Source organism: Chenopodium album, chromosome 4 (genome assembly GCF_948465745.1).
Source record: "Chenopodium album chromosome 4, dcCheAlbu1.1, whole genome shotgun sequence".
In the NCBI taxonomy this organism is placed as follows: domain Eukaryota; kingdom Viridiplantae; phylum Streptophyta; class Magnoliopsida; order Caryophyllales; family Amaranthaceae; genus Chenopodium; species Chenopodium album.
In genome coordinates this window covers 986,692-1,001,123 of record NC_137837.1, presented here as the reverse complement: position 1 = coordinate 1,001,123, position 14,432 = coordinate 986,692, and the positions used below count along the sequence as shown (strand labels likewise).

At 36.5% G+C, this 14,432-nt stretch overlaps 2 protein-coding genes and 2 long non-coding RNA genes across 4 annotated transcripts; 1 reads left to right on the top strand and 3 right to left on the bottom strand.

Annotated features, from left to right (window-relative positions):
* Window positions 1-812: 812 nt before the first annotated feature.
* LOC145628412 (uncharacterized) lies at window positions 813-2,410 on the bottom strand. Its single transcript, XR_014111427.1, has 2 exons — window positions 1,427-2,410; window positions 813-1,338 (listed from the first exon to the last, which is right to left on the bottom strand). It is a non-coding gene; the product is annotated as an uncharacterized LOC145628412 (long non-coding RNA).
* A 1,435-nt stretch (window positions 2,411-3,845) lies between these two features.
* LOC145628411 (ETHYLENE INSENSITIVE 3-like 3 protein) lies at window positions 3,846-6,744 on the bottom strand. Its single transcript, XM_081680707.1, has 3 exons — window positions 6,435-6,744; window positions 4,164-6,032; window positions 3,846-4,076 (listed from the first exon to the last, which is right to left on the bottom strand). The coding sequence occupies exons 1-2, from the start codon at window positions 6,467-6,469 to the stop codon at window positions 4,196-4,198; spliced, it is 1,872 nt and encodes a 623-aa protein (XP_081536833.1). The 5' UTR covers window positions 6,470-6,744; the 3' UTR covers window positions 3,846-4,076; window positions 4,164-4,195.
* A 1,177-nt stretch (window positions 6,745-7,921) lies between these two features.
* Window positions 7,922-10,343, top strand: LOC145628410 (uncharacterized). Its single transcript, XR_014111426.1, has 2 exons — window positions 7,922-8,293; window positions 9,900-10,343. It is a non-coding gene; the product is annotated as an uncharacterized LOC145628410 (long non-coding RNA).
* A 341-nt stretch (window positions 10,344-10,684) lies between these two features.
* Window positions 10,685-14,168, bottom strand: LOC145628408 (FT-interacting protein 3-like). Its single transcript, XM_081680706.1, has one exon. It carries the CDS (start codon window positions 13,281-13,283, stop codon window positions 10,971-10,973), a length of 2,313 nt encoding a protein of 770 aa, XP_081536832.1. The 5' UTR covers window positions 13,284-14,168; the 3' UTR covers window positions 10,685-10,970.
* Between the last annotated feature and the right edge of the window lie 264 nt (window positions 14,169-14,432).

Sequence of the window (14,432 nt, the reverse complement as noted above, 5' to 3'; positions counted from 1 at the left end):
ATAGTCTAGAACAAATAACTGCATGCAATATGAACATAAGCAGCAGTAAATTGTTGCAAACATGAGTTGAAGCTTCATTAAATCTCTGGTATATCCCATGATCCAGTATCCAGCCCAGTGGTGTATCTTAAATTGGGCTTATTACCATCTCAAATAATAATACTACCCATTTATGACGACCCAAAAACAATGTAAAATAAATGGGCCTTTCTGTAGTGTGTAATGATAGTATGCAAAAGGACAGTTCCACAGGACAGGTGGCACGACCTGAGTTGTGCAGGTGTCGGTGTTTAAAGAGAGAAGCGTCATTTGATTGACATTGATCTTACATGCTTATACTCAATGTGATGTAAATGAAATTCAATCTCAAATTAACATTTTAAAACTTAACAGCTACTAATCCATAACTAAAACAATACGATCAAATAAGACTTTTTGTTGAAGACTTCACCATATTGGTCACATACTGGCTTTCAATGATACTCGCATTGTTATATAGGATATCTTTACTCTTAAGATAGGTTTATTGATAAAGTATGGACTTCTTAACCACAATGTTGAACACACTGTTTTCTTTTCCTCCTTAAACCGCGTTGTTAGCCTGTTACAATACCTACTCATAATAAGAAGATTAAGATCAACCAAACCAAATATCTACAATCCATAGGATCCAAATATATCAATAACACAATGTCAAATTCCGGCTTTCTGCATCATCTATAGCTCAACTAGATCCTGCATTTGCTTGGAGAAGATAACATCTCGTGTTTCCTGTTCAAATATATGACTAAACACACATATCTTAATACACATTCAAGAAAACATCATTCCAATATATGAATGACTAGTAAAATCATTTACACATCTCGTGTTGCCTGATCAAATACATCACTTCAGTTATCTAGTAAATCAAGTCATGCTGGGAGGCATTCGTGAGTGATCCATAGAGGAAGATTCGTACTTATGGACCTAAACAAGTTGAACCCTTGAACCGAACCTCTAAAAAGCAACTTTCTAAGCTGGGAGGCATTCATGAATGATTTGGTAACTTAAAACTTGCTAAAGAGGCATATTAGCATATATGTCTAGAAATACAGACCTTACAAGTAAAAGCATAAACGTTTATTTCTAAAAGCGTCCACCAAAAGCATAGACGTTTATTTCTAAAAGCCTCATTTGAAAGGGATTCACAAAAGGAAATGTAAATATAGTAGCCAACTAGCCATGGAATATTGGAACACTTAGAGTGAAGTTCCTCCTCCAAGAACTGTTCATTGATCCTTCCACAATAGCTTGGACACTAATCATATCTCCTATTTCTTCGACTAGCCGCCTGCCCTGTTCATCCAATAGGTATTTTAACCGAGGAGAAACTCCAAAAAAGGCAGATAGATTACAGGCAAAAGCACAGTAGAATACCATATACCTCAATGAAACCAGGCTCAAATCTGTAATATTCTGCAACAGCCCAGATTGGTTTACTAGAAATTTCAGGGGATACCTGCACAAACAGATGTATAAAAATATGTAAGAGCCAAAATCTAACAGACATTAATCCAAGAATGCAACCTAACGGCCACCTCATCAGCCTCATTGATTCCAGATTTATTAGATAAATGTCAATAAAAGAGTAACTAGCATGATGAACCCATCTAGTAAGCCATTGAAATTTTGACAGGATGTTTTAAACTGCTGTTATCACTACAGTAATCTATATACTACATAGTCTTTAGCATACATAATCCGAAAGAACAATGCAGATTAAGATAATCGGTTAAGAGGTAGAGATGATAAATGACGAAAAATGGATGTCTTCTTCTGCTTCCTTGATCCCATAAGTAGGGTCGGCTATATGAACCAACATGAGGACTTCCCAGGAGGTCGCCCATCCTAGTATTAGTCTCAATCATTGTGGCTTATGTCAAGCAATGTGAAAGTTTTACACTGGATATCACTGGCCTACCGTAACCCTCCTCCTTTATCCAGGCTTTGGACTGTCAGTGGGTTCCCACTGGCAGAGGCCACCCAGCCCCATCGGTCCATAGAGACTAGTAATCAGCAAATCATACACAATCCACTCAACTTTAAGAATTAGGATTAGGATGTAATAATCAAGAGCAAACTAAGTCCTAATCAAGTAAACAACTAACTTAATAAGAAGATCAAACCATTATTGTGGCCTTAACAAGTTTGAAAGCTACAATCATTATCAACAGAAACTACTTTTGAATTTTTGAGCACCCCGGTCCAGTGGAAGATAGAGGGAGTAAACAAGATTGGGAAAAAAAAGATAGAGCAAGTACATCCACACCCAAAAGAGAAATATAAAGTATTACACCAATCACCATATTCAGCAAGACACACATTCACTAGTCTACCACAAAACTAACTATTCATATGTGAAACTAAAGCAGAGTAGTTCAAAAGCAGACCTTCCATGCTTCTGAAGCAAATATCTACGGACTGATTGAGTAAGATGAGCCGTAAGAATCAATAGTGTTCCTTAAGCTTTCTGTTCAATAATCTACTACATGCTCAATGGTTGAATTGAAATGTTGAATATCACTCACTTCCAGCAGCTGGCTTTTTTGTTGAACCAAGGTCCATTTCTGTGCTTATTGGACTGAAACCTTCTCATCACCAACAATTCCACGATTACAAGCATTGATGGCCATTGTTGAAGAAAAGAGGGGGGGGGGGGGGTGTTATCTTGGATCACATGCTTGCCTTCCTTGAGCAGTCTCAGAGTCATATCTACCTAAGCAATGCACGTCAAGATGCAAATAAATTGTCCATAGCCTCTTGAGATGAGTAGAAATTATGGATCTCATATTATAGATTCAATTAATACACCAGAACTTGGGTACACAATCATAAGGATAACCATCCCAACAGCAGCAGAAGACTAACCAATGTCTTTCCTTAGTCCTTAATCTAAAGAATTTAAAACAAGTTGGCAAAAAATTATATTGTTTGTATCTATTACACTCTTAAGCATATAAACAAACTCCGCCACCCAACTCCCCCCAACAGAAAAAAATTCCCCTCGCGCAAGAAACAGTGAAAGCTGTGTGAAGCTAATAAACTAACTGATACAAAATACGTAGTACTATGCAATCAAACCTAATTAAAACAAAAAATTTCAGTGTTGTCATGTTGTTTACTACATTAATGGCATAGCCTAAACACAACCAGAATACACAAAACTTATTTCTTAGCATATATAGTATGACTGAAGTTAGAAAGTATATGATCTCTTTACAATGCTGAATTAATTTCATCATCAAGGCATTATAACAACATAAAAGTTCACAAATAAAAATAAATAAATAAACAAAAAAAGGAGAGAGAAAGAGACCTGAATTGGCCAGCAAGAACAACAGCAACTCCAACAACTGAGGATTCCTTACTACAAAGACCAGCATCTCCCCCACTTACATTTGGAAATACTAGCTCTTTGTGTTTATCAATATTTCATAAGTAAAAGAGTAATGCTTACCTGAGAACGACTCCAAATATAATTGACAGAAACAAGATCAGAAATTTCAGATCATCTGGGGATATTGATTCTTTACAAACGTTCCTGCTCCAATTATGGCAATATGTTTTGCCATAGGTATTAAAGGTTCTGAAACAAAATAATGCCTCATTCATTGTATAAAGATTAAATTTCTATTGGAAAAAAACAGCGAAATAAATCATGAAGCAGATTCTTGGTGATGTTCTAGTCTAGCCTATCCTTTACTAATCACAATGTTGAACATAACGTTTTATTTTCCACCTTAAACAGAACTGTTACAATCATTATCAAACCTGAAGAATTTCAATAACTAGCAATGAGAAGATTAAGATCAACCAACCAAATATACAAAATTTATTCAATCCAAACATATCAATATCATAATGTCAAATCCCGAACTTTCTATGTCAACTAAAGAACAGATCATTGTACTGTTGTTTGGATAAATGAATTAAACTAATCTTGTAACTTGAAACTTTAAGGACTATTCAAGCTGACAACTATACAGGCCACAAGCTCAAACTTCATCATTAATTCAGCTTGCCTGGAGCGTTGCCTGAAAAAGAAAATTAAGCTAAATTAAATTGTTGTCACAGTATGAAAGTCTGAAGATATCAGCAAGAAAATCACAATCACGACTCACAGTTTTAGCTGCAAAAAAACCACTCCGCCATTCTAAGCTCCACAGTATTGCAAGATGTCAAGGTCATCACCAGCTAAGTAATCCTCGTCTAAACCAAAGCCCTCAATTTCAGGGAAAGTAGTATCAAATTGATCAAAATCTATAGAAAGACCATTAAAGGGAGATCCAAGATGACTATCAAAGGGTCGATTCTTTTCCTGGAATGCATCAACACCATAATGGTGCAAGTGGCCTCCAGTGATATCATTCTCGGTTGTGTTAAGGGATGGAAGATGCATTCCAACAGCTTCTTGCCTAGTTTGGGGTTCACTAATGGTATGCTGCAAACGCTGCTCATCAAGTCTTTGCCCATATTGAATTGATGGATAATAAGGATCACCGTGTTGCAACTCAGCACCTAGTACCGTTGGATGGTGGAACGATTGGCCTCCAACAAACATGTTATGTCCAGACATCAAATGGGGAGGACGGACATTAGAAAAGTGACTAAACGGACTATAATCAGAGGCTGGAGGATGAAATTGCCCCATTATATCACTGTCCATAGAAACCAAGGGTTCGATAAATATCGAGCCATTCTCCGGCTGGTTATCATGCATCTGGAAATCATTATGGTCCAAGTCAGACACAAGACCAGGTCTTGCAGGTTCACCCACCAAATTCTCTTTTGTAGATGGTGCAGCTTGCTGATCACTAGGTGCCAATTGCGGAACACTAGCTGCCAACTGCTGATCATCCATAGAAGGGGTGGTTTGCTGATCAATTGAGCTCGCTTTTCCACGTGATCTTTTTCTCTTATTTTGTTTCTCAATAGGGTTCTTACTCCGGGAAGAAGAACGATTATTGATCACAGGTTCACCCATTGTTTCTGCATCACTTTGTTGATTTTTCCTTTCATCTTTAGAAGAAACAGAACCTGCACCTTCATCAATGCCATCAACGTCATAATCACTATCACTACTAGCAGCAGGTTTTCTCTTTTCACCACGCGGGCCTGGTGGACTTCCAGTAATACCTGACGTTCCATTATCACTGCTAGGCTGCCTGATAAGGGATTCCTCCCGACCTAAAACCCCTAGCCAAATTGAACTCTCCTTAGCAGTCATCTTGTCTTGTAAGCATTTAGATTGCCGCACAAGCCTTCTTATCTTTGCAATATCAGGAGACATGTGCTTGATCACAGCAGTTAAAACCCCAACTTTCCACATCTTCTTCAGATCATGCGGTTTCTTATACGGAGGGCTCTGGCCCTTCGGCAAACTCAGCTTAGACCACCATTCTTCATCTCCTGAAGGCCACCATGGTGGAGGCACACCTTTCTCTAGAGGAAATTTCCTCTGAGGAGGATTACAATGCTGCATCAACGACGACAACAGCGATCCTAAAGTAGCGTCTTGCAATTCCTGCAAAGTGTTTTGACCATTTCCATTACTAGCTCCTTCACTCATTGCCAAACAGTCAGCTTCATACTTGTTTATTGCAGCAGGACCATTCTTATCAAATTTGACCTTCTCCTTCCACCAAGCCCTTAAATTATCAGACGCGCCACTAACCGGCTTTCCCTTCTCCGGAATTATTCCATACACAAATCCTCGCGCTTTGCAGACCTCCATCAACTTCAACATATACTTCAAAATCCCATCTTGTGCTCTTGACATTTTCTTCCTCCTAGCTTGATCACTCGTCTGCTTAGGCTTTTGCTTCTCAGCAGCCTGCTGGGCCTCTACTTTCTCCCTCTCCTTCATTCGCTTGAGCTTGATTCGATCCTTCCACATTCGCCTTTCGAGTTCTTCCGGATCAATTTCTTCATCACTAACATCCTTTTCCGCAATGTTCCCGCACCTTAAGTCATCAACCTCTATATCCGACCTACAATCATTCCAAATAACCAAGCAAATCAAATAAACCCAAATCAAATTTTCACCTTTTAAGAAAATCCCAACAAATTCAATAATTCTTCTTGTTTTTAAACATTCCACATTTACCCTAAATAATGCATACTTTTAAGTGCTAACCCTAAACAAAATCAGAAATTCAGTACACTTAGCACTTACATATAATTCAATTAAATTGTTTTGTTTATACACAAATTCAATCATTGATCAAAATCTAAGCTTCAACCAACGATAATTCAGCAAATAAATCACACCAATTCCAATAAAAATCAATCTTTATAATACTCAAGCCCTAATTATATATCCAACAAAAACCCCCAATTGAAAAAAAATAAATAAAAAAATAACAAGATAATAATAAAATTAGAGCACTTACCCATAATCATGACCAATCTCCTCGAGCTCTCCCATAATAACCCAGATTGAAATTCTTGATACTCAATATAAAAATTGATAAATTACTACCACAAAATATGCCTAAAAAACATTCCACTGAAAATTGGCATCAATCTCTGATTATTTGAGGTGGGGTTGTTGCGCCGACGAAGGGACGACGGCCGGAGTATAAAGTTACGCAATTTTTAGGTAGGGATTGTAAAAGGGAATCAGGGATTAAAGTTTTAAAAGTTTTTTTTTTTTTTAATTGTAAAAACAAAAAAACCATATAAAAATTAAAAGAAAAAAAAAATGTAGAAATGTAAAGAGAAAATTGAGTGGTTTTTGGGAAGACACAAAAAGACAAGAAAAGGAATAGAGTCAGCTTTGGTGGATTCAAATCATCTGTATTGCAATGCATCATACTTTGCCTACACCCTCCTTTGAACCTAGACATGTTTTTTTGGTGAAATCTTTGATTACAATTATGAAAATTATAATCTTATAAAAATGGAAGGATATAATAATTTTGATATATTTCCCTTATTTTATTTTTTGGGTTTTTTTAAGGGTTTTTTTTAATGGTGGTGCATGTACAAACCAATTATATCAAAATACTACTTCAAAGTTCAAAGCAATGCATTATTTGTTTTCCTAAATTGTACTTTCATAATATTTCTTAAAAGGAAAGAGATAGACATTCATGTGGAAATAATCAATATTTGAGTTGATACTAAAGTTAACATTTGTGTTTAAAAAAATAAATACCTAAAATAATAATTAGTAATTGACATTTTAATAAGGTACTTTGTATTGAACTTAGAGTATGAATTGAGATCAATGTTCTATCTCATGAGATAGTCTAAGCCTATCCACATATATAAGCACATAATGATCAATATTAGAATTGATACTAAAGTTAACACTTGTGTTTAAAAATATAAATATTCAAATAGTAAGTGACATTTTGATAAGGTACTTTGTATTTAAATTAGAGTATGGATTGAGAGCAAATGTTCAATCTCTTGAGATAGCCTAAGCGGCTAAGCCTATCCATCATACATAAGCACTTAATTAATGATGAAAGTGATGATATATAGATATTATCCTCAAATTCCCGTCAAACTCTATATACTACGGCAATTTACGCTTGGTTATTAGGTTTTATCCTACTCTTAAATCTTGAAGTAAAGCCATAGAAGTATAAAGTCTAAAATAGTAACGAAGTAATAATTTTTTTCTACAATTATATAGAATAATACGTACTTAACTTTACAAGGTAGACACTTTGAAAGTTGAGAAAAAAGGGTTAGTAACAACCAAATTAATATTATGTGTGTAAAGAAAGACTAAAAAAACCTATTGTATACTCAATTAAATAACTTACACTTTTTGATTTCTTTTTAACTACGTTTTTCTTTCTAAATATACATGTTACGTATATATTGTACGTTAACACAAATACACTCTAGTCTTCGTAACCTTTTGGAGGGTCATAGGGGGGAAAATTAGAGAAATGGAAGAAGATTGGAAGGAAGGTGTGAGAAAAGGAGGATGTGAGAGACTACAAAACGCTCTTTTCGACTGCCATCGCCGTATTCCGGCGGGTCCGGCGAGAAAATCAGCTTGCCGCCACCTTAACCGCGCTTTTTCCGACTGTCTTGTCGCCGTTATTTGCCCATCTCAATTGGAAGCCGTTAAATCGCTCTGTTCTAGCGGTGGCACCGCCTTGAAACGCTCGCAATGTCAAGAAGCTCGTCTTAATCTCTCTGTTTGCCTATCTCTACACCAAGATCAAGATTAAGATTACCCTTAATCTTTTTTAGCATAATCTCGAAGAAAGTTATGATATTTTTCATGGTAAGTTTCTTGATTTTGTTTTAATTTGTTGATAAAGTTTGGATTTTTTTTTTGTAGTTGTTGTGGTATTAATCTTTTTGGATGATTTGGGTTTTTGGGTAATTGGCATATGCAACGATTTTTGTTGGGTAATAACACCAAAATTCAATCAAAGTTTATTTATTTTTGGTTTGATCAAATGTTGATTAGTAGTATACATTAGGGTTTGGTGTGATTGAGATGGATGTTGGCCTAGAAGTTTGATTAATTTTGCAATTTTCTTTAATGCATTACTGATTCGACCATGTATATGCTCAGAGTTGATACCACTCGATACATATTAACAATGGTGAGCTTGAATTTGGTTCATTAGACAAATTATAATCTTGTCAATGTCAAAATTTTGCCTTTTCTTACTGTATAAGAGCAAGTCAAAGTTGCTTTGTTGATGTTCTCTTGTATAAGAGCATGATCATATTGAGGGTGAATGGATGTGTGAGGAGATTATCTTTGATTTTCAGAGTGATTGCCCTGCTGTAATTTGAACTTTGAAATTGAAGTTGTGTGAATTTTAGAATATTTGAAGGTTATCTTATTGGAAGTTAACAACACTTATCATTAGAGAACATTAGGAAGCTATGAAAGCATCTGATGTTACACTATTCAAGGTGTTAGATGGATACTAATCGTGCGGTATAGTGTTATTCTTTAAGGAAATCATTGATAGAGCCCGATGGGTGTGAGTTCTAGTTTCCTCCTTTTGGGAAGATCAAAAGTGCATGTGGCTCGAGCCTATGACGATCCTGGAGTGCTTAAAATCATCCTTACTTAGCTACTTCTAGTATTTTAGCTTGTAGACTACATATATAGCTCAGTCAGAAGTGCCAACCTCATGCTTAAGTTTTTGTAGATAATTTGATTTATTGGCTGTGCCATAAGTTGTGAATGAATAATTGATTTTTCTAAGTAGCTCGCCGAGAGTAAAGGAATATCTTTAGTTGTTTCTAGAGCCACCTAGCCTTAATCGTATCAATTTTCTAGGTACATTAATATATTTGGGGTCTTAAACATGTAAATCTAGTTAAAAGATAGCCTTATATATTCATAATTGAATTTAGCATGAAGAATCTGATGGAAAAAAACCTATTTCTGACTGTTGATTCATATTATTACTGGATCAAACTCAATAAAGATAGAGTGGCTTGATGCCAAGCATTGGTCCAATTAGTACACACTTAACTTATCAAACAAAGACAGACGTGACCCAATACAAGTCTGCTATTTCCTGTTTCATTTGATGTTGATGTTTAGAGGTGAAGATAGATAAGGGAGAAAAGTCATGCTGATTACTTTTTAAACAATTTGTTTAGGGGTGATTCAAGCTAAGGGTTGCTCCACTTGGCCCGTAACATTTACATCTGTCATCTGAGCTTGAGTGAAGTCTTAAGGTTTATCAAACTATTTTAAGCTATTTAATTTGTGATGCATTTAGTAGCATTTAGGACTAAATGGATAGTGTGTAAAAAGTTAATTGATGAAATTCAACTTTTAAGTAAAGATTTTGATGAGGTAGTTATGAAACATTCAAGCTTTCTTGTTTAACATATTTCTGTTCTTTTAACTGCAGCCATGGAAAATTGGAAGTAGAAAAACATCCCAAATTCCCAAGGGTATATAGTGTCAAATGTTCAGCTAACAAGATTTGGTGCCTCTGCAAGCAATTAGGCTAAGCTGGACTGCGAAAGAAATGGCTTACATCAACTTGGGTGTAGGATAAGAATTAGGCATAAATGATACGGAGTATATCAGAAGCGGTTGGTGAAGAGCACAATCAAGTCCCCCATGTTCAAGTCTTCCCTGTTTTTCCATGCTAGTGATTGAAATGAAGAAACTGTAAGAAATACAAGGTCAAAAATTGAGCATGCTAGTTTTCGAATTTGATTACCCGTTGTATGCTTTTACCCTTGCTTAAGGGAAGTTAAATTTCGTAAATAAGTGGATACCAATTCTCAGTACATGGTGTTTGAGAAGCTTGTTTTAAATTTAATCCATAAGATGTTCATTTTTGTAATTAATAGCTTACTGTTATCGTTGCTTGTAAAACTAGGAGCTACGTACTCCTACCTAGTATATGCATTCGCAAAAGGGCATCAAAGACCAGGTAGCACAATAACAACAAAGCAGTGAAGATGCTTTGGCTTTTACAGATAAATGGAGCTTTTTTCAGATGTTGAAATAAGTAGTACTGTAGTAGTGCAAGATTAATTGCATAAAGTTCGACAAAAAGCAAAAGCAAGTAAACAATCATGACATTTCAATGGAAAAATGGCCCTTCAAAGCTGCCTGTTGGGTAGAAAGTTGAATAGGGACCATATATCCTTCGAAAATTCTTAACAACATCATCGTCGCATCAATCCTCATCATAGTTATATATTTCATGCTTAATGATGTTGATCAGAAAGTTATATAATACATGTAGACATGTCAAATATTACATTTTCAGATTAGTTAAGTGAATACAGCAGAAGACTGTCAAAATAATTCAAAATCATGATCTTCTACTAAAAATTACCACATTCAAACAGCAAACCTTAGGACAATTTTAAAAGAAAACTAATAAATCTGTTGAATTGAACATTAATTAACCACATTATATCAGATTACATATGAATGAACAAAGTGCAGTAAATAGCTTTTCTCACAGCATGCTGTCAGTTCTTGCAGGTAGCCTTCTGAAGAAGTTGATTGGAACTGACGGAAGCTTCTTCCGGAATCTAGGGTGCCTCAGCACGTAGATGCCATAGATAAGGATGACGACTTTGAAAGGAGTTATATACAACACAATTGCAGCTACCAAACAGAATGTAACAAACAATGTAGTAGCTCTTGGATCTCTCCAGCTGAGCAGTGACTGAAATCTCTCACCTTGAGTTGCCAAGTCTCCCACAACGGTCTGAATTCTCCCTGCTATACTTCTTAGCCGATCATACCTCATCCTAATGAGTTCATTCCCCCGAGAAGTAGGGAAAGTGTCAAACTCCTCATCGAGCTCATCAGGGTGTGCCACATCAGCATGTGAGAGCCGAGTATCCATATGAGGTGGGTGCCTAGGCCTCCATCGGTAGTTCCAAATGCCAATCAAGAAAAGATAGAGAAACATAGTGGGCAAAATCAGTTCAGGATAAACAATAAGGATTATGAAGAGAATGTGAATAAGAACAGTGGTGATTGGGTTTTTCCAGTTGCAGATTTGATCAAACCATCTGCCAACTGCAATCATCCCACTTAGAACATTCATGATTCTGAAGAAGTTTGCTTTGCTCCTTCGCATACTCCACAGATGAGAATCGACATCCAACATATACTCCACAACCTCTTTTCTCAAAGGAGGTTCTGCTCTACTGAGTCTCATTGAGACAATTTGTGTAGCCTGGTGTCTCAAGCTGTCGAGCTGTATGACAGATAATGGATGAACATAATGCATTTTGGGTAGCAGTGGATGAGAATACATATGCAACATGTTGATCCATGATGAGCAAGAAAACCTCACTGCCAATTGAACTTCACCCATCTTTTTAACTCCTGAAGGATGTAAGACTATAAGAGGGTATGAATGTGTATAAACTCGATCTGTTTCAAGGGTTGAAAGCCTCACCCTCACCTTCCCAATTCTTGAATCTCTCGTTCCATTATTTCCATGCAGATGGCAATTATCGAACACCCCAATTGTAATAACAGTACAAGGATCAAAAACCTCCCAAGTGTATTGCTCATTCCATCTGGGATGAAAGCTGTCAATGATGGTTCTTGTTCGAACCCATTTCTGGCCATACTTAGCCACGCAGTAGGCATCAGTTGCCCCTCTTCCATCCTTGTTTTTCATTGGCATAAGTCCATGAGCACTTAGAATCCCGAGCTCCAGAATTCCAATGCTCGGCCTCCACAATTGCTTGGCAGTTGGCCTTAGATCACTACTATAATGAGTAGATTCATCCAACACATGATAACCGCCATCCAAACAGATCCGCAGATGAATCCTGCTAGCAAACTTACTTTCCTTCTTTTCCCCATTGACAATAATGTGCTTTTCAAGGTTGTACCACTGAGTGTTCACCGGCTTATGATCCAATCTCCTTTGCAAAGTATGCAACGGAATAACACATCTTCCTAATGTTTCGTCCTTCCCTGGTCCAACCCTATCTTCCACACTCAAGAACAAGGGTTCTTCAAATGGCTCAGCAGCTACAAACAACAGGTCCTCGTTCCACACAGGGTTCAGGGTCTTAGCTAGACTCGGTTTAGTCTTAAAACCCTGATTTCCAACCATTGCCTTAACATAGACATCTGGGAACCGGGTTTTGTCATTAGGCACCAAATCCTGAGCTTCAATGACATTAACCCTCACATACCAAAGCTTAGGCGAAAGGTAAACTTTGGACCGGATTTTCCCTACAGCATCACCACCAACAGAAGCAGCATCAGAATGCCAAGCCTCAGGAAATGCCTCATCACCTTGAGTCCCCATCCAAACAGCCAACATGAGCTCCCCTTTCGCCTTATCCCCTTTTCGACCCTCAAGCCTATACCACTGAGGTGCAAGAGGACTATCAGGTGGAACCCTCTTCGGCACCTCATTAAGGTCAAATATAACCCTCCCAATGTAATCATCCTTAACAAAATCTTTATCCTTCACCACAATCTCCACAATAGAGGATTGAATTCGTTCCTTTGAGAAAGCAAACACTTGGTTCCACTCAGGCTTTGTGTTTTTCTCAAAATGCCTAGTAGCCCCTTTATAGTTCCCTAGCTTAACCTCTACATAAGGGTCACAGCTGCCAGTTACATCCTTCCCAGGTAGCTCCTTAGCTTTAACTACGCGAACATAAAGATACTGCATTTGCTCCACCAGGTCATAGGTAGAGGTTAGCTTATCCCCTGCTAACCCTGCCATACCTATCGCCGGAGAAGTCTCCTTCAGAGCAAACTCCTCCAGGGGAGGAGCCGGCTTCATTTTAAAAACTTACAAAAACGCGTTCACAATTCACAAAATTTAATGTATGATCTCTTGTTTATGGAAGTATTGAGTTGAAATAATGGGGTTTAGTCTATTAAGAACCAAGAAGGCAAGAACATGGTATCTTAAGGGAAGTCATTAGAGTAATCAGCAAGTAAACTGAAAAAAATTGGCAACAGTCAAAAGCAAAAAAAAATGGCAGACAATTCAAAGGGATTAAAGAAGAAAGTAACTGAATAAAATTTAGCAAAAGTGAAGTGTTTCAGTGAAGCAAACTCTTAAAAATAGTACTTACAGTCTGATTCAGACAGCAAGAACACCTGCATTATTATACAGAAAAAAAGAAACAAAGTTACATTACAGTATTACTAAGCTAAAAAGACTGAAAGTCTGAAACATGTGTTATTGCAGAAAGAAGCATACAAGAGAAAAATAACCATGATAACAAGTCTATGTATGTCTATCCAGTGGCGGATCCAGGATTTTCATACAGGGTATGCACGAACGAATACGTGCATACTCTCATCTCATATTTATTTAGTTTCAGCAAATGGTAATTGTTAAAAACACAAACTTTGCATGAAATAAGATAAACTTACAGAAGCAAAAAGAAGAGGCAGATCTGCATTTCATTTTACTTGTAAAATTAAAAGCTAAAGTAGTGTTTGGTTTAACAAAAATAACAAAAAATTCTCAACAAAAAAAAAAGGGAAATAAATATGATTTTGTTGAAGTAAAAAAGTGGGGTTGATGGGAAGAAGCAAAGTTGCTTACCAACTCAAAACAAACAGGAAATTTGTTGAAGACTGAAGTCAGGTAACTGTAAATATGGTTTTGCATTTATTTGAGAAAAATATTTGTTTATTGTTTTCTATGATAACAATTCTTTCCCCCAAAAAATAAAAACAAATAAATAAAATAAAAGATTATAGAAAATATATTAATGGAATTTGGGAAACTAAATTTTGTTGGACTGGCAAAAGTGTAAGACTATATAGAAAAGAACGCTTTATATTAAGATATGTAAAACTGTAAATTTGGAAAAATGCAGTTACAATGTCCATAAAAAGCAGTAAAAAAAAAAAATTAAAAGTAAATTTTTTTTACCTGGGTACCCGAGGTACACACGTGGAGGTTGTTGGTCGG